At 58.0% G+C, this 20,075-nt stretch overlaps 1 protein-coding gene across 1 annotated transcript; it reads right to left on the bottom strand.

The window, feature by feature from the left end:
• Positions 1-3,538: 3,538 nt before the first annotated feature.
• PRODH (proline dehydrogenase 1) lies at positions 3,539-16,000 on the bottom strand. The gene is made up of 14 exons (XM_051774146.1): positions 15,698-16,000; positions 14,717-14,913; positions 9,067-9,101; positions 8,626-8,775; positions 8,413-8,477; positions 7,945-8,061; positions 7,718-7,797; positions 7,391-7,472; positions 6,974-7,066; positions 6,737-6,883; positions 6,416-6,591; positions 6,230-6,328; positions 5,781-5,869; positions 3,539-4,509 (listed from the first exon to the last, which is right to left on the bottom strand). Exons 1-14 carry the CDS (start codon positions 15,995-15,997, stop codon positions 4,328-4,330), a joined length of 1,812 nt encoding a protein of 603 aa, XP_051630106.1. The 5' UTR covers positions 15,998-16,000; the 3' UTR covers positions 3,539-4,327.
• Between the last annotated feature and the right edge of the window lie 4,075 nt (positions 16,001-20,075).

Below are 20,075 nucleotides of genomic sequence, written 5' to 3'. Positions count from 1 at the left end.
GGCCCACGGGTCAGTCTGTCTTGGTGGTCCAGCAGCCCTCAGAAGCCTGAAAGCCCCATTATCCATCTGACCCAGGAATCCAGTAACTCCAGGTGCTTGACAGCCCCAGGATCTGGCTGTCCCAGAGGTCTGGTAGCCCCAGGTGTGTGACAGCCCCAGTGTCCAGCTGTCCTGCAGGTCTAGCTGCAGTGATCTGGCATCTCCATGTATCTGGCAGCCTGGACTAGATTGTTGGGAGCCATGCAGGAACACATGGTAGCCAAGTGGTGCCAAGGAAGCATGACCCGGCACAGGAACACAAGGGCTTCAGAGCAGCCACTGGTTAACCCACTGTAAGGACACAGCTGGGAATTGGGGGGACACCTGGGAACCTGCACTGGTCCCACACCTCTGGCCTGGTAGGGCAGCCCAGTCAATAAACCGCTTCAGCTTGACAGTGCAGTAGCACTGAATGGGCTGGCATTTCCTTGGCCACCACCCCGAGCCAGCTGCCTGTTCAGCTCAATGGTCACTGCAAGCGATGCCCCAAGCTTCTCTGAGCTCCTGGGACATCTGATAGTGGTATGGGGAAACTGTGGATGAGGACACCCTGGCCATCTCCCCCATGGTGGCACAAATGCAGCTGAATAGCTGCATCCATCTCTTGTGAAGTGCTGGCTGCTTGCAAACTAAGAACTGTGGAAGGTGTACGGACAGTGCATCTCCCATGGAGCTGGCTCTGAGGGTCACATACCTCTGGGGCTCTCCTGTGGATGTGGAGCCTCCGTCCCAGCAGGCATGAGTTGGGCAGCACCATTTTGGAGAGGATTAGGGAGTTTTGGGTGGTGTCCTGAGCACCTTCCCAGCCCAGGGATCCCTGCATTGAGCAGAGAGTAAGTGCATTTGGTGGGTTCTCACCACTTTCGGTTTTTGCAGTACTGATGTGCAGGGAAGGCTTCTCTCCTGCTGAGACAGGTGACTCTCAGTGGAAAAGTCTCTAGTGGTCTTACCAGTGGGAATATAACCATTGTGTAGCACTCCCTTTCCCCCTCCTTTTTCCCCTCTGTAGCCCTGGTACGTTCCGTGTGTTTGGCAGCAGCACCTGAAAGCAGCATACCTTGCCCATCTCCTCCTGCCTTCACATCCCTGTCCTTCTTGTCCCATCCTGCTCACAGGAGCAGGAATGTGAAGACCATGGAGGCTCCCTTAGGATGACTCAGCCTCAGGCTGAGCTCACCACATCCCTTTCTGTCAGGGAAAGTGGGATGGGGAGGGGTCAACTCCAAAATTAGGCAGGAATCTGGGCTTGGTGGTGGTATTCCCATGCCTCCTCTGGCAGTCATGCCCACCCAGAGATTTTAGTCCTGCTCTGGCTCTTTCCATCCTAGGATCCCCTCCTCATAGTGCTGAGCAGCCCTGGTGCTCCACTGCCCCGGTCATGATGGGGCAGGACAGCCTCACGCTGCCTCACCTTCCCCATGCCGGTGCTTTGTGTGAGGATGTGTTTGCTTTTGGATGGTTTCTGGCTTCTATAAACTTAACTTCTCTTCCTCTTCACCAGCATACAACATACTCCAGCTGCTCTGTTTTCACCAGTCTAACTCACAGAAGGGGTTGGGCCATAGCCAGGGAGATAAACTGGTCCCTCAAAAGATGCTGCCAACTAGTGTAAGAGGCTGGAGAAGCTGAGGGCTGGCTGGTGCTGCCAGGGCGTGGGGGATTGCACAGCCCACAGTTACCAGCCACTCATCCCTCCTCTCCCTGTGATCCTGGCAAGGCTGCTGCCCATGCAGAGCATGGCCCATGCTTTCGATCACACTCCACTTGCATTTCCTGTTTCAGACTCTGCCATGTGTCTGTCTTCTGTGGAACTGTTTTTGGAAAAATACCACAGAAAAAAGGAACTCCAGAACTATAGTATTTCTGAACACAAAACTCAGGGAAAAGATGCTGTTTTGTCAATGCCTCAAAAATCCCTGTGGCTGCTTTGGTGGGCAGGACTGCATGGAGGGGCATGGGGTGTCATAGGATACCCTGATGTGGCCAGGCTGCCCAGATGGTTGCTGCAAGTATATGGGCTCTTTCTCCTTCCAACTCCCCCACTGCTGCAGCTAGCATCCTTGCACACAGGAATGCTGCAACATGGCTCCTGGCACATGCACCACCATTCCATGCCTCCTCTTCCTCCAGGACAAGCAGAAAGCACTGTTCAGCAGCAAGAGTTAAAACTGAGCAGGGTGGGGAAAGCCTGGAACACGAGGTAGGGGTTGTTTGTGTCAGTGCACCCAGAAATAGAAGAGGCAGTTACTGTTTTCTGGCTGAGCATGGGTACAGCTGTGCCAGGGAAGGTTTAGGCGGGATATCAAGGAAAAGGTTCTTCCCCCAGAAGGTGGGTGGGCACCGGAACAGGCTCTGCAGGGCAGTGGTCATAGCCCAAAGGCTGCCAGAGCTCAAGGAGTGTTCGGACAACGCTCTCAGGCACATGGTGGGATTGTTGGGTTTTCTTGTGCAGGGCCAGGAGTTGGACTCGATGATCCCTGTGGGTCCCTTCCAGCTTAGGGTATTCCATGCAAGGTTGCAGGGAACCAGGGATTTGGAGGTTTCAAGGACATTCAGTACCTTGGGTGTTCAGGAGGCAGCACTCTGCACCCATACACAGCCTCTGCAAACAGCAGCACATAACACCTCCGAGCCGGGTTATGGAGTCATCTTATCATGGGAAGGGGGTTAACTACAAAAAAGGAGGGTCAAGAGGGGCTCCTCCTGCCATAGTACACAGATGTCTGGGGGTCTTTGCATAAGGTCCTAATGGATTACTTCTGCATCCAGAATCCAGCAGAGCTCAGGCTCTGGGGCACCGGTGTGCTGCATGCCACTGCAGCAGCATCCTGCAAGGGCTGGAGAGGCAGCCCAGTGTCTGGAGCATCTCCCCTCTTCCCTGAAACACAAGGAGCCCAGCTGCTGCCTGCATCAGTACCGTTTTTAAATTCCAGCAGCCCCGGCCCTGTGCTCCAGCAATGCTCCCTGCTCTGCTCCAGTTGTTTTTTAAGGCAGGAGAGTCTCAGCTAGAGAAAAGGCAGAAGGTGAACAGCTCTGGAAATCTAAACATCATCCCTCTGAGGGACTGATCCAGGGAAAAAGGAGACAGTGCCACAGCTTTAGGCAGGGAATCCCAGGCATGCCTGTGGTCATGCAGAGCCCAGGAATAACTGGAGCTATGTTGAGGTGTGAAAGCCTGCAGGGTGCACATCCCCCAAAAGCAGGTCTCAGGGCAGGGAGAGGCTCTCCCATGCCACACCCTCCTCTGCAGGTAGGAGGAGGCTCCAGGGCTTCCAGCTCCTCTGAAGCCCATCACAGGCAGCTCCACAGCTTCTCCCATCCCTAGCCCAGGAAGTTTGGCCTCACTCTGTACAGCCCACCTCTGGCTCCTTTCCCCAAGCCCTGGCTCTGGTCAAAGTGTGCAGCTGGAGGGCCAAGAGCAGCACTGACCCCTCTCTGAGATCAGGGCAGTGCCTGGGGACAGGTGGCTACCCAATAACTCCAAGGGAGAGACAGGAGCAGGAACAGTTGTGATTTAATCATCTCCATTCTCTGCAAATCCAGTGTACAGCAGAGCTAGGCTGTGGTCCAGCTCTGGGTGCTCCCACTGTCCCTGGTCCATCACTGAAGCCAGGGACTGTGGGCAGGGCAGGAACGGCAGAGGGATGGGGCCAGCCCGCTCCCCTGGCCCCTCCTGCTCCACTGGACGTTTGCCTGAGGATGGATAACCCCAGGAGGCTTTGGCTCAGCTTATCCTGGGGGATGGGGGAGAGCCTGGACCTGCCCAGCTCTGATCAGTGCAAAGCTGCTGAGCAGGCAAGGAGTGGCTGTCCTGGGACAGGCAGCAGGGACCGATCCAGCCCTTACACAAGTGTGGAAGGGACAAAGCCCCAGCCCCAGCAGAGGCTGGAGGAGCTTCTGGCTTGTCTCCAGCTTGTGCCCAGGTCACCCAGCCCACCTGTACTTGAGCCCATGGCATGAAGCAGACAGATAAATCTCTCTGCGCAATCCCGCCAGGGGAAAACTCCGGGACAGTGTTCACCAAGGCATGGGGCAGGGCTGGCAGGAGAGCCCCAGCATTGCCCCCTGGGACAGCTGAAGAGGCTGTGGGATGGCAGAGGGACATCCCTGGGGCAGTGCCGGATGGGGCAACCCTGCAGCAGCGACTGCCGGAAGGTGTGTGTGGTTCAGCAGCAACAAGGACACTTCTCTCAAAGGGCAAAGGGTGCTCGGGGGAGCTGCAGCAGAATTGGGATGGGGAATGGTGACAGTGGTTCCGGCTGAAGGCACAGGAGCCCCGGGGTTGGGGTCAGTGGTTGAAGAGGTTTCCTGCGAGAAGGCGCCTCTTGACCTCTTTCCAGAGCAGGTCCCGCTCCCGGTTTGCCCGCTGCAGGAAGCCCCTGTTCTCCTGGGCCCTGCGGGACAGGTAGGGCAGCACCTCGTTCACTGGGCCGTAGGGCACGTACTTGTACACAGGGAAGCCAGCCTGGCCTAGAGGGATAGAGGTTGGTCAGGGAAGTGCCAAGAAAGCAAAAAAAAAAAAAAAAAGTGCAAAAAGGAAAAAGAAAAAAAGAAAAAAAAAGAAGAATAAAGGGAAAAAAGGTGAAAGGGAAGAGGAAAAAAAAGGGGCAAAGGGGAAGAAAGGGGGCAAAGGGCTACAAAAAGGGAATAAAGGGGGCAAGAGGGGGAAAGGGGGGTGAGGGAGAAACAGGGGGAAAAGAGGGAGGAAGGGGGAAAGAGAAACGGGGGGAAGAAAAAGAAAGGGGGAGGAGAAAAAAAGCGCCACCCTCCCTTTCCTGCCAGCTCTCCCACGCCCCTGGGGCTGTGCCGATGGAGCAGGGATGGATGTGCAGGAGTCTGCGGTTGGGCTCTAAGATGGGAATCCTGGAAGCGGCTGAGCCTGTGAGGGGAGCTGCAGCACATCTCTCCCGGCTCAGCAGCGGGAGCTTGGGAAGAAGCCAGGGGGAGCGGGCTGAGGTCACCAGGAGCCCTGGGAATGTCGGCAGCCGGGGCTGGGCCAGCTCAAGGAGCGTTCAACCAGAAACATCAAGTTAACACATTTTTCCAGCATGACCAGAGGAGGCTGCAGACGGGCGGCCAAACCCCGCTTCCGAGGGAACTCCAGGACAGAGCAGTGTCTGTGCTGGACAACTGCCCAGTTTGCCTCCTGCTGCTCTCCTGGCCTTAGGACTCTGCTCTGGACTGGTGTGGGCAGGGGGATCAGTCCCTGACCTGACAGCTGGACCCTTGTGTGTCCCTCTGTCCAGGTCCCTGGAAGTGCTGCTCCACTGCCTGGGCCAGTGGCTGAGGACAAGGCCATGCAAGAGGCTGGTGCCGCCCTGGTAGCAGAGAGTCCAGGACTCAGTGTGCACCTCCAATGGAGCCAAGTGACACCCCCAGACTGAGGAGGTACAGAAGGGGCATGCTATCTGCCAGGATCAGTCTCTGCCCCATTTTAGGGCACTACAATTTCCACTTAGATCCAAAGTGGGAATCTCCCTGCCCAGCCACCATGGCCTCATGGGACTCCAGCACAAAGATGTGATTCTCCACCTACATCCTCACCTACATCTTCCCCAAACCTCATGCAGGGGTCACAGCACTCCCCACAGCAAGGCACTGTGCTCAGCCAGTCCTGCTCTGTGACAGGCCTGGCTCACTCGCTCCTTCCTTTGGACGCCACAGCAGCTGCTCAGGGAGACACCAGGGGTCCAGATGGGGCAGGAGCATCTCTGCCAAGCCCTCCCCACCCCATCACTTACCCAGGGGGAAGGTGATCTGGTCACACATGCCCAGCAGCTGCCCAAAGCACACCTTCTTCTCTGAGGGATGGATCCCAAGCTCCCTCATTCTGCAAACCAAGCCTCAGCATTAGGAGAGAGCAGAGACAGCATGGAGCTCACCTCAGCAGTGTGTCCCACCAGAGGATTGGGGAGCACCTCCAAATAGAACAGCATAGCACTGACCACATTCCAGATGGATGCTGAGATGTAGAACTTGAGGGATTTGTTTTCACAACAGCTCCTGGGTGCTGCACCTCAGCTCCAAGCCCCATCTAAAGCCCTGAATACCAGTTGGGAGCCACGATCCCTCCAGGTGAGCTCAGCGGGGACCTCAGAAGCCACAGCAGGTCTTACCACAGCTTTGCTGGGCCCCCACATCCCTTAAGTCCCTAGTCCCTGCCTTGCCACACTGCCTCCCCGGCACTCACCTGTGCAGGGTGAACTTCACTGTGTCCTCATTGTGAGATGCCACCATCACACTGGCTTTCCGTCTGTGCTTGATCTCCTCCAGGACATAGTCCAGGCACCTGTAAGGCAGTATGGGCCTCTGGTGAGGCTGCCTGTGCCTATTCCCACTGGGGCAAGAGAGGAGAGTGGCTGGAGCTGTCCCCTACCTGTGGTACATCTCATTGGTCTTCTCATAGGTTGGGTTGATGGGATCCTCGTAGCCCAACTGAGCCGCCCTTTCCCGCTCCTGCTCCATATACGCGCCACGGACCAGCTTGGTGCCGAAGTGCCAGCCCTCCCGGCGTGACAGCTCCACGTCCCCTGTCACATTGTCGTAAGCCTCCTACCAGGTGCAAGGGATGGCAAAAGGTCATCACACCGGTGCCACCCCTTCACTTTAGCAGCTCTGCCATTGCATTGGCATGACTTCAGGAGCGGAGATCTCCACCCATCTGCACCAGCAGGTGCTGCAAGGTGCTGGATCTCACCCTCAGGTAGCACTGATAGGTGTTGAAGATTATGGCCTGGTTCCTGTTGAAGCGGCGCTGTGTCTCCACAGTGAGGCGGCTGATGGCTGGCTGGAAGTAGCTCTGCTCTGCGTCCACCATCAGCCTCACACCCTTCTCCATGGCTCTCTGGGCGGTGAATGACACACAGATTTGGCTCATAGGGCTGCCTGCACCACGTCTCCCCCTGTGTCTACCCCAACTCCAGTGCCCCCTCACCTTGGCAAGGACATCCATGCGCTGCAGCACCCGCTTCATCTGCAGATCCTCCTCCTCACTGAAGCGTGAGAGCAGCGGTTCAAGCTGCCCAGTCTGAAACAAGTGCAGCTTTGTGGCACCCTGCCAGCACCCAGCTCTGCCCACCGGAGACACAAATCCCCCTGGAGGGAACCCATCCCCAGGGTTGCTGCCTAACCCAGCCTCACAGCACGCACCAGCGAGCACGGTGTGACAGGGTGCCCACCCTGCCAGCCCGGTGGATGCACACTGTGGTTACAGCATAGCCAGGCTCTGGTAGCACAGATGCCACCAACACTGCAGCCACCAGCAACCTACTGGGAAGAGCTTAAGACCCACACTCTGCTCCTCCAAACTCCCTGTGGGACCTCTCTGGGGTTAGCATAGTGGGGTACTCACCTGCCTGTTGGGGATGAGCAGAGGCTTGGAGATCTTGGTGCGGCTGTCCAACAGGCTGTTCCAGTCAAGTAGGTCCACAGTGCTGGGAGCAGAGAGTCAAGTCCCTACTGGTGTCTTGCAGGGGCAGGGGGGTCTCTACCAGCTGCCGACCCCCACCAGCAAGCAAGATGCATAACGTGTGCTACCCTGACCTGTCTTGTCACCTCCACCCAAACTTTCCCTACACTTGGTTGCTGTAGAGACCTCCCCTTGCTACTACCACAGGGACAGGGACAAGGTCCCCCAGTGTTCCCACCCTGCTGCACCTCCAGATCCCAGGCACCTTACCTGCTTGTGCCCAGGCTCTCGCCCATGAACCACTCCTGGCTCTCTGCCTTGGTCACAATGCCGAGGTTGGCCAGTGTCTCCTGCCACCAAAAGGAACATCAGGGGCTACAGGGGTCTGCCTGCTTAAGGTGTCACAGCTCAGGGCTGCTCTGGGATCTCTGTGTCCCTGGTCACCTCCTGCAGCACATCCCTGGCAGCACAGCCTCCCTCAGGCCTTCCTGCCTCACCTGCAGCTTCTCCACCTCCAGTTTCATCTCCAGCATTGCCCACCCAGCCTGGCCCTGCTCTGCAGCCATTTGGAGAAAGAACCTCCGCCACTTCACCAGCACCTCCGAGAACCGCACCTGTGGGGACAGAGTTCCAGGTGAGACACCCAGGCTGGAGCCTCCTGTCATGCCAGGGCTTTGCAAGGTCATACCCAGCCTGAGGCAGATGCTGATCTAGAATGGGGCACCTTGGCCAAGCCGAGCAGCACAGACCCTCTCCCCTGCCACATCCCCTCATTTTGGGACCTTTAAACCTTTGTGTCTCCCCAAAAGTTGAGGCAGGGTCTGCAGGGGCCTTGGGCACACAGGGAACAGCCTGTTGGTACCCACTTGATGCCACAGCAGCAAGCCTGGCACCTGCCCCAGTAGAAGCATCCTCTGTGGCCCTGGCTTTGCCCCACCTCACCTGGTCACAGCCCTGGAACTCACCAGGAACTGAGGTCTGGCCAGTGCTGTCAGCTTGATGGCAGAGAAACCGTCCTCTGAGCTGCCACCTGGATGGAGCCAGAAGGACAGAGTCAGCCCAACAGCAGGGTACTTGAGCAGGAAGGAGGTACCTGAGATATGGTGGTGGTGGTGGGACTGAGGCACCCCTGTAGTCCCCAACACAGTGGGGCTGCCCAGGACATATGGAGCACTCACTTGAGGCATCGATGCAGCGGAGGAAAGTCTCCATATGCTGGTCACACTTGGCCTCATCTGTGTAGAAATAGGTGTGGGCACCAGTGACCCCACCATGATGATCCCCAAATCCCTGATGGGCTTGGTATTGCTTCTCCTTTTGTTCTGCTCCTGGGGTGGAAGAGGATGGAGATGGGCCATGCAGCCAAGCTCCTACGGAGCTTCTGCCATGGGTGTAGGGGAGAGGGTCTCTGGCTTGGACCTTGGAAGAGCCCCCAGGGCTGACACATGCCCTGCCTGTTCTGTGCCCAAGCAGAAGCTGTCTTTGACGAGGAGTAGGATTGGGCCAGGAATCACACTGTTCCTCATCCAGCTTGTTTTTTGAGGCTGTGGGAGCTGGGTTCTTCTCCCACAACACAAGGCCCACAGTGCCCAGATGAGCTGGACCTTCCTGTCACTCACCTCCCATCTCCTTCTCGGCTGCAGAGGTGCGGGAGCTAAGAAGAGAAACAGGGAAGATAAGGGCCAGGTCAGTAACCCCCTGCAACCCCACACTGGTGGCCAGGGCAGCTCTGAGGCTCCTGTGCCACCATCCTGGTGCTGAACCCTGCTCTTCCCTCACCATCCCATCACTGATGGGATCTAGCTGGCAGGTAAGATGCCCCAAACCCACCTGTGGAAGGGAACAGGACTTTACTATCCATCCAGGGAAGACCTGGAGGCCCTGAGGCAGCACAGCGAGGATGCTCTGTCCAAGGGTCCAGAGCTGCTCTCCAAGACCCTATCCCATTGCAAGGACAAGGTCAGCCCTGGTGGGGGCTGGGATGCTCTCTAACCAGCTAATGGTCCTTGCTGTGGTAACAGCAAACCTCAACCCAATGCCTCCCCACCTTGATGGCACCTGCAGCTGGACCATGAAGCACAAAGCTCCTCCAGACCCAGATAGAGCCAAGGGTGTCCCGCTGCTTCAGGACACTCCTCTGTGCCTTGGCATCAGCCAACAACTCACAACGTCTACGCTTCAATTCCAGCTGACCTCATTAATTTTAAGCCCAAGTTTTCCTGCACAGAGATAACAGGGCTCTGGTAGCCTGGGGGATGCGGGTCAAGGCACAAGATACTCCCTGAACTTGAGCAGCCAAGCCTCCTTGCTGACATCTTAAACCTAGCCACAGACCTGAAGTCTCACCCAGAAACAGGGCCAGCCCCCAGAGAGCAGTCCTGAGTGACAGCAGAGCCATCTCCTCCAGGAGGTCTCTGCCTTGGCATCACTGTCCCAAAACTGGCCGTGCCCAACGAGGGGGAAGCACACTGTGAGGGAAGCAGCAAAGTCACCCATCCAGAGCCAGTAGGCTTGGACAAGAGAGCAGAGAGGCATGTGGCATGGTCCCAGGACATATTGTCCCACATGGAAACCCTGTGACAGGGATTAGGAGTTGCTGGAAGCATAAACAACCAGAAACAAGCCATTCCCTCCAGCTTCCTGGAGCCAGAAACAGCTCCACATGGCTCAAAGTGCCACAAAGCCTGAGAGGAGCTGGGGCAAGAACAGCTGAAGCTCACAGGGAGCAGAAGGCATCACATCTAGCAGGCTCTGCTCTTTGGTTTTGTTCCCCTGAGGACAGGAAAAACAGCTTTCTGGCCCTGAATACAGAAGGTAAATGAAAAGAAGGAGGAGAGATCATACACTTAGAGATGGAATGTGCCAGCAAAGCCCTCAGCAGGTGGAAGGTCCCCTCAGAGCAGACGGTGTGGTGCAGAGAATGGCTTCAGCTAGATACTGCTGTGACATGAGGACACACAGACACGGGTCCTGTCGTACACACAGACATGGGTCCTGTGGACAGGTTCCAGCTGCAGCTGAGGACAGCTCTGAGCCCGAGGCACACCTTGGGCCCAACATCTGAGGTGCTGGGAACAAGTGGCCAGGAGCAAAACCTCCTCCAGCAAAGGCACACAGCTCAATTAGCAAACAGCACCCTTGGAGCTTGGTTTTGTGTTCCCGAAGACAAACACACCCTTCCCAGCAGCATTCCTGCTGCATGACTGCACCAGCCCTTCCTTCATCCCCCAGGGGGCATTTAAAGCAGTGCCACAGTGCTCACTTTGTTCTTCTGCAACAAGCAAAATAAAGGAAGCTCCTTACAGCTGAAGAAATAACTCCATCCTGGATATCAGCTGCTCACTTTGCAATATTAATCTTGGCCAGCAAAGCCATTCCCTTGCCCACCAAGTGCCACTGATCCCGGCTTGTACCTGGCCATCCATTTTGCAAACTGACAGCATGTCTCTCAGAGCAGGACCCATCTCCAGGCACTGCCCAAACACTCCTGGCAGGCTGTACCCAGAAAGGAGCAACCTCAAGGTTGAACTCAGGACCTGAGAGCTCACACTTGCCTAAAGCAGGTTATGAGGACTTGCCACAGCCCGATGGATGGTTGGGAAGTGTAATCCAGCTGACACAGCATCCAGGGGCTTTCAGGAAGTTTTGGATTAGGCTAAATAAACCATCTCAGGAACAGCACAAAGGAACGCTGTCAGAAATAATCCCTTTGGCCTTGGAGGTTACCCCGAGGGTGCCAGCAGCACAGTGTGTTTGCTTCGCTCATCAGCAAATGGGTCTGGCAAAGTTATCCTGAATGACCACATCAAGGAAAAAAACTCATGGTTACAAAAAGTCCAGAATAGAGCTATAGGAGGTGCTTAAAATCCCACAGGTAGGAATAAAGCAAAGCTCTTTGCAGACTAATCCTTCAACCTGCTCCATGAATGAGTTGCCAGCACACACCAGCCCAGGGCCACCACAGGACCTCCTTGGAGAGCTTCAGGCTGAAGAGAAGGCACCCCATGATCCCAGGGACATGCTGACAGAGCACTGGGCAGGGGTGGCAGCAGCTCTGGGAGCAGGAGAAGAGGAGGTGGCAGCTCTGGGAGCAGGATTGGCCAGGCTGGATGGTGATGCCACACTGGACCACCTATCAGGTGTCCACACAAGGAATCTCTAGAGGAAGCCAAGTCCACGTGCTACATGGCAGAGCCTGAACAGCATCTGACAATGCTCAGGGCAGGACTGTCCCTCCCTGTGTTAGCACAGGCCCAACCCATTTCCAGTCTTGGGATGCCTGCTGGCCAGCATGGGCCCCAAGGTTGCTGACTATAATCACCTCCACTATGGAGGGGGACTGTCTCTTTCATCCCATGGGTACCAGAAGCCCCTGCCCAGCTGCGGCACTGCCTCTCCAGCCCCCACCCAGGCTGGCACCCACGTCAAAGCCCCCAGCCCACAAGCAGCATCCAGGCTCTTTTGCCTGCAGCACACTTATTTTGCAGCTGTGTCACTATGACCTGGCAGAAGCCTTCAGCACGTTGCTGAGGCCTCCTGGGACAAGCTGGCAGAGCCCTGGATGCTAGCCTGGGCAGGGCAGGCAGGAGCCTGTGGCGGGCAGGATAAGCCAGTTCCTGCCCACATTGCATTGCTGTTCACAGGTGGAAAGCCTGTGGAAAAGGTGGACACAGCCCATTGGTGGGGCAGAAAGGGTATTTCCCTGCCATTGTCTCCAGCTTGCTTCAGAAGAACAACAGAAGATGGCACCAGGAGCCCCAAAGACCTGCTGCCTGCTCCTGGTTTGTGCCTCTGTTTCCTGGTTGGCAGCAGGGTCCAAACCTAAAGGATTCACAGGGACACAGCTCCAGAGCTCAGCAGCCACGAGCCCAGGATTCCTCACCCCTCTCAACCACGTGCAGCCCAACTCAGCACCAGCCCTGGCAGAAACACTGAGAATTTGGCATTCTGCCCCGAAGAGAGCCAAGGAAGACCCAGAGTAAGGGTAGGCAAGGGGCAGGGTCCAACACAACCCTTCCAATGCCACCCTGGGCTTTGTCCCTGCTCCGTGACAACCCTGGGTAACCTCCAGGATGGCATTCATAGAATCATAGAACATCCTGAGTTGGAAGGGACCCACAAGGATCATCCAGTCCAAGTCCTGGCCCTGCACAGACACCTCAACAATCGCCACCCTGTGCCTCAGTGTTGTCCAAACACTCCTTGAGCTCTGGCAGCCTTGGTGCTGTGCCCACTGCCCTGGGGAGCCTGTTCAGTGCCCAACCAGCCTCTGGGGGAAGATCCATTTCCTAATATCCAGTCAAATCCCACTGGGGCTTGGGCAAGGATGCATTGGGGAGTGCAGAGAATGGGCTTTGCAAACTCTTGGGTGTGAATGGCCCACAGAGCACAGGGCCATTGAGGATCTAGCAAAGAGTACCACACATGTGACCGCCAAACCTGCTGCGGGGGAGACCAGCACAGTCGAGTCAGCTCACAAACCACTGGCACTCATCAGCAGGTAGGATACAGGTGCAGGCAGAGCCTGCCTGTGAAAGTCTTTTGGGGTCTCCCACAGGAAAGCCCTTGGCACAGGCACAGGCAGGCATGGAGGGGAGCAGTGCCAGCCTGGCAGCACTGGCATTGCCAGCTCACCCCCACGGGGAAGCTGAACACTGTGCCTGGACCATGGCTGCATGTGCAGGGAAGAAACACCACTGCTACACATCTTCAAAACAGCCCCCCACTGCCAGGCTGCAGTGGGGGGATGTTTTGAAGTTTTTATATAAAAATATGAAGTTTGTAGCCCAAATTGGGATGGTGCACCTCTGCTTCCCTCCGTCCAGCTCCCATGCCAGCGCTGCCCTCACATGCTGCCTGCTCCCATCCTGGCCCTTCAGTCCCAGGGGATGTCTGGCAGCAGCGGCGAGGAGCAGTGCCACCCACCACCACGGCACATCAGGGTCCCCGATAAGCAGCGCCCGGGTGTGGAGCAGAGATAAGGCTCCCAGCGGCAGCACCTGTATCATCACCCTGACACGCGCTGCACTCACAAACCACCCCAAAAAGCCGTTTCCGCTGTGTTTTTACCATCACGTAACAAACACGTGACAGGCATGTGACAGCCGGACAGTGTCCCCAGCTGCGAGCAGGGACATGGCGCTGTGCAGGCTTGCCTGGGGGTCGGTGCTTCCCCAGCCTGTGGCCTCTGGCAGGGCCACCCTTGTCGTGGGTGGGGAGACATCGCCCACCCCCGTGACCGTGAGGTGCCGGCCAGCGGCACATCGATCCAGAGAGCGGAGCTGCCCGGAACTGGAGCCCGAATAATGGAAAGTTACCGGCAGCTTTGGGCTGGTGCCCGCTCTTGGCAGAGGGCAGGAGGCAGGGAAGGCTGCCCAGGACGGGGGAGCAGTGAGAAAAGAGGGGCATCACCCCAGTTTGAGCGGGTTGGAACTAGTGGGGGAGTGGAAATCATGGAATTGTTAAGGTTGGAAAAGAGGTCCAAGATCATCATCCAGGAAAATGTGGGGTGGCACACCCCAGTGTTTGTATGGTGGGGGATATGGGAGCAGGAATGGGGGGCAGCACCCCAGTGTGGGGAAGAGGGGAGACTACAGGGGTGGCAGCAACGCACTGTGTGCAGAGTGGTGGGGTGGGATGGGGACACAGCACCCCACTGGGGCTAGGGAAAAGTGGGACATGATTGGTAGCACCCCAAGGGGAAGATGGAATGGGGGGTCCAGCACCCTAGAGGAGATGGGGCATAGAGGTAGTAACCACCTCAGGGTGTGCAGGAGGGTTGGGGGGGGCTACAGCACTGCGGAGCGGGGGCAGGACCCCGGTGTATGCAGACCCATAGACGGGAACAGAGGGGGTGCAGCAGCCCGGGGGGCAGTACCGGGTGTGTGCAGAGGGGCTGGAGCAGGGACACACCCCCTGGGGGTCACAGCCCCCCGTGTTCGGGGCCGCTCCCTCGGTTTGGGGGGGGACACACCCCATGGGGGTCACAGCCCCCCGTGTTCGGGGCGGGCGGGGGGCGGGGCATTGACTGGTGCGCGGCCCCTGCATATAGCCAATGGGAGCGGTGGGACGGGCAGGCGCAGCCAATGGGAGCGGTGGGACGGGCAGGCGCAGCCAATGGGAGCGGTGGGACGGGCAGGTGCAGCCAATGGGAGCGGTGGGACGGGCAGGCGCAGCCAATGGGAGCGGTGGGACGGGCAGGCGCAGCCAATGGGAGCGGTGGGACGGGCAGGCGCAGCCAATGGGAGCCCGGCCGGGCCCCGCACTCACCGCCCGTCCCGGCGCTCCCGCAGATCCTCCTCCACGCTGTAATCCAGCACCGCGCCCACGCCGAACGCCTGGTTCCGCCGCAGCAGCGGCTTGATGGCCTCCTGGTCCTCCCCGGCCACGAACTGCCCGTAGAACGTCATCTTCATCAGCCGCTCGAACAGCGCCTGCCCCAGCACGCGCTGGCACAACTGCAGCAGCTGCGGGACAGCGGCGGCTCAGCACCCCCGGAGCGGGCACTCCCTTCCCTCCGGAGGGAGAGCTCCCCGGCATCCCCCAAAACGGGCAGTTCCCCTGGTGACACTTCCCCCGGCTCAGGACCGACACTCCACGACCCAGGATTGGCATCCCCCAAACCCCTCCGGACCGAGAGACCCCAGCCCACGCAGCCCTCGGACAGAGAGTCCCCCCGGAAGGGGACTGACGCCTCCCGAAATGGGCACTCCCAGGACGAGAGGCCCCGGTTCAGGACCAGCACCCCACGAAACGGGCACCCCTCCAGCCTTGGAGCGGCACCCCCTGGCCCAGGATCCCGGCACCCCCCAAAATGGGTACCCCCGGAGCGAGAGCTCACCCGGCATAAGTTTGGCATCCCCCAAAGCGAAAGCCCTTTCGGTCCAGGACCGAAACCCACCGAAATGGGCACCTCCTGAAGAGAGAACCCCCCGGCTCGCAGCGGCATCCTCCAAAACACCCTCCGGAGCGAAAGACCCCCGGCCCAGGACCGACAGTCTTTTGGAGCAGGCACCCCCGGAGTGAGAGAACTCCCAGCCCGCACCGGCACCTCCGGAAAGGGCAGTCCCCATCGCGGGACTCGCACCCCCAGAGCAAGAACCCCCCAGAAAGGAATTGACGCCTCCTGGAGCGGGCGGCCCCGGAGAGAGAGCCCTGCCGGTCCAGAGCCGGCAGCTCCCCACCAGCCGGGGACAAACACTCCCCAGATCAGTCTCCCCGACTCCCCCAGTCAGCCCCCCCGCCACCCACCTCCCAGTTGTGCTGCACCAGCGGCTCCACGGCGCACAGCCCCAGCACCACCAGCCCCCGCAGCAGCTCCGCGCTGCTCTTGCTGCGGAACGCCTCGCGCGAGTCCCCGAAATCCACGGCGGGCGGCGGCGGGTCCCGCTCCTCGCCCCGCGGAGGAGGCGGCGGCCCCGGCCGGGGTCCCCTGCCCGCCGGCGGCGCGGCCCCGCGGGGAGCGGCGGCGGGCGCGGAGCGCGGGCGGCGGGAGGGGTCGCACAGGCGGACGGCAGCGCGGAGCGCCCGAGCGGCTCTCGGCAGAGCCATGAGCACGGCGGGGCCCCCGCCCGCCGCCGCGTTAAGTACCGCCCGCCCGGCACCGCCCCCGGGGCTCCCGCCGCCACGGCACTGCTCCGCCCCGCCACGGCCCCGGCACTGGGACGACGACGGGTACCGGGAGTGCGACTGATTCTGGACAGGCAGCGGGATCGGCGGCGGGACTGCAAACGGAACCGGCACCGAGGCCAGCATTGGAACCGGGACCGGGAGCAGCACCAGGACTGGGACCCGGACAGGAACCGGCAGCAGCACCGGGACTAGGAATGGGAATGGGACTGGCACCGAGACTGGCACTGGGACGGGGACTGGGATCGGGACCAGGACTAGGACCAGCACCGGGACCAGAACCAGGACTGGAGCCACCCTGCCCAGTGCACCCCTCTCCCGCAGCCCCCAGCCCAGTGCCTTCCCCATTGCCATCCTCTTGGCTCAGCCAAGAGGTGCACATCCTTCCCCAGAAGGGCCTGAAGGTGCAGGTGCAGCTCGAGGGAAGCCCTGGGCCGGGGCTGAAGGGAACTTTCTTCCTCGGAGCAGTGCTGGGAGTGGGGCAAAGAGAGCCCCATGCCCTTGGAGGCGCCGTTGGTAGAGTGATGAAAGTTCTAAGGGAACCCTGGAGTGGTTCCTGGAAGGGACCTGGGGAAGAACTGGGGTCAACCCTGCAGGGCCAGGGGTCTCCTGACCACTCAGAGCAGCCCCAGGGAGGGCCAAATGATGCCCCAAAGGGTCCCTGTCCCCTCGTGGCCAGTCCTGGGGTAGGCTGTGGCATGTCCAGCCTACAGAGCTGGGTGACCTTTGGGGAGGGGATCTCGGACCTGGGAGACCTGTCACGGGAGAGATGTTTCCAGCCCCTGCGCTTGCTCCTCCAGGTCCGTGCATAAACAATTTAGGGTTTTCACCTGAGTCCACACTCATTTGGTCTGGGTTCATGGGTGCTGGGGTGCTTGAGGCAGCAGGCTGGCTCCCTCAGTGTGGGCTGGGGCTATTTGGTTTCATCTGCTCCGTGGAACCCCAGAGAGGACTGGCAGGGCCTCGGGATCTTCCCAGGCAGGGCTGAGTGCCTATCATGTTCCTGGTAGGCGTTTGCCTGAGCTGTTCCTCCCCGGCACACCCAGTGCTGAGCTCCAGAGATCACTCAGCACCTCCCTGACACCCTGAGGCCAGAAACGCTCCTGGCTTGGCCTGGGAGAGCAGAAAGCAGACACCTCCCTTCCTTTTCACAGGATTGTTTCACAACAGCATCACAGCTGCATCCTTTCTCTGTGCCCATGTCCCTTCTCCTTGCCCTCTTCCCTTCTCCATGTCCTCGTCCCTTCTCTATGCCCACGTCCTCTTTCTGTGTCCCTTCTCCTTGGCCACCTCTCCAGTCCCTGTTTACAGTGGTTCCCGGAGGATGACTCCGGGCTGATGCAGAGCTGCCCAAATCCAGCTCCTCAGTGACATCTCGTGCCAGGAATGCTCAGCGCAGGCAGGAGCTGGGAAAATTAGTCCCTGCGACTGTTTTTCCTCCCCTCCTCAGCACTGACATTGCAGTGAAACCACTAGGATTCCCTGAGCTCATTTGCAAGCTTTTCTTTGGGAACATCTTGTCCTTCCAGGGTGATAGCCAGACAGTGGCATTGCTCCTGACAGAGGTGGGTACAAAGCTCTGGAAAAGAATCCACTTCCTTCAAAACATTCCCTGTGCTGTGTTAACTGTTGCATGATATTTAGAGCGAAAAAATTCACCTGAAGTTCCTCACTGTGATGAGGCTGCACACGTGAAGTCTTGGGCTGCAGTTCAGACCTCGTTTCTCAGCCAGATGGTACAGAGAAAATTCCCTTCAAAGGCTCTAATGGCACCAATCTTCCCTGGGAAATACTTGCGTGGTCTTAGCAGGGAAAGCTTCCAAGTGCTGCCTGCTGTGCCAGCAGAGCTGCAGCCCCAAACATCCAGCTGGGACTGGGGCTTTGTGGTGCAAAACCAGGTCTGAGTTTCTGGAGAAACTAGTCTCAGATTCAAATGCAGAGATGAAATGTAAAAAAGCCATTTCTTGGTGAAAGTGAAATATGATAGTGCTTCACAAAGCAGAGGAAATCCTTGAGCTAGCAGCTCTGTCGATGGTAGGGAGACCAACAAGGGATGCTCCAGACTGCTGTGGGGACCATGCCAAGGTTCCCCATGGGTCACTGCATCGTGACCTTGCAGACCACTGACCCCCAGCTCCTGATTCCCCTTGACTGTGACTTTATACCCTCAGACCACTGTCCCCATCCCTACCATACCCAGGCAGATGCTGCAGGCACAGAGGGGATAGTGCACACTCAGGGTCTGCTCCAGCTGTCACAGTGCCTGCAGCCCATGGCTGGAACATACACCATGAGCACAACTGTGCTGCTGTATCTCACACAGGGAACATGCCCCAGGCTGAATAACATGCATCTGAGTCCTTCCATGGGCACTCTGGGCCACAGCAGCGATAGCAATAAATCCAGGAGAAGTGGTTATGTATGGCTCGAGAAACCATAAGATGTGAAGAAGCATATTTGAATGTGAGACAAATACATGAGGAGGAAATTTGGCATCTGGCTCTGCCATATGTGTCAGAATCTAATGTGGACCCACTGGCAAAATCCAAGAGAAGGTGGACATGAGGATGCTGCTTCCCAAATTGCAGCTGCCTGTGGCTCCCCATCTGGTTGAGGGTTCTTTTTCTTCACAAGATGCTTCATCTCCTGCTGTGCAATTCTTCAGGGAGACCCCCAGATCCACTTATTCCCACTCTGAGGAAATAAACCCCTATGGGGTGACAGGAGCTCCTAGCCCTAGAATGGGGTGTGTTTGGATGATGAGTTGGTTCTCTAACTCCTCCCTGTCACTCTCCCAGGGGTGGCTCTGGCTTGTGCCACAGTACAATGCACACTAGGCTCTGCTCTGGCAGTGTAGTGGAGGAGCCAGCCTGCCCTCCCACAGCCAGGAGGGAACTATGTCCTTCTCTTTCCACCTGAGGTGGCAGAGGCCCCAGGAGGTTAAGCTGCTGCCGCAGGGTTTGGGATGACCCCCATCCTGGCACGGCGTCAGCAAGTGAGGGTGCAGTACCCTGTGTCCTGCCTCCTTGGGATCAGAGCAGGGAGTTTTGAGGACTTGCTGGTCACCTCGGGAGTCACAGGATGAGAACTCCAGCTCCTTGGGTGTTCTTTGTGGATTGGGGGCACCAGAGAGAACAGCTCAGAGCTGCCACAGACTCTGCAGAGGACAGGGAGGCTGGATGGCTCCTCTTGCAGCTGATCCCCTGGTCATCCCAGAGCTTGCTCTCCCAGCATGGTCCAGATTTTGAAAACTGGGCTGGGTTCTGATCCCTGGCACTTTCCACTTGCATCCCAATGATTTTTGGTGAATCATTGCAGCCTAAGAAATAAATGTCCTCTTGATTCCACCTTTGAGTTCCCGGGTCTGGCACAGCTCAGCAGCCATGAGAAAATACCCAGGTGAATTCCTGTCTCCGTAAAGGTCAACGCTATTAAAATATTGGGAAAATTTTCCCTGAAAGGGCATCTAGGAAATAGTCAAGGCAGGGAAAGGCACATCAGACTTCCCATGTTAGCTAATTACTTTTTTTGCAGAGGATCCTTCTGTTTTTTTATTCCCTGGCAGAAGGGAGTCATATGAGATGTCCACAAGTATGCCTTGGGGAAAAGGAAGATCAGCAAAGACCTGAAACAATTCTGCTGCTCTTACAGCTGAGAAAGGATCATACCGGAAGGTTTCTGTGTAAGTGTGGTCTGGGGAACGGACATAAAAAGCCTTTTTTCCAGGCTGTCTCCCTTGGCGGGTGAGTTGTTTACAGAACCTGTATGTCAGAGCACCTGGAAGGGAGCCAACCCTATTTTAGCCCTTTGTAAATGATTTAAACACCTCGTGCTAGGGGAACATTCCCGGGAAAGCAGCGGGGAAGGAGCTGCTTGGCTCTGCTTCCCAGGCGGAGCAGGGGTGCGTGTCCCCAGGAGGTGGGTGGGAAGCAGAAGGGGCCAGCCCTGGCAGGGACAGCGGGAGCATGTGGGGGGGGGCTGGCCGTGCCCCTCCTGCCCC

This window comes from Manacus candei, unplaced genomic scaffold (assembly GCF_025592945.1).
Source record: "Manacus candei isolate 608988 ecotype Guabito, Panama unplaced genomic scaffold, ASM2559294v1 h1tg000189l, whole genome shotgun sequence".
NCBI classification, from domain to species: domain Eukaryota; kingdom Metazoa; phylum Chordata; class Aves; order Passeriformes; family Pipridae; genus Manacus; species Manacus candei.
This window is presented reverse-complemented; position numbering and strand designations above follow the sequence as displayed.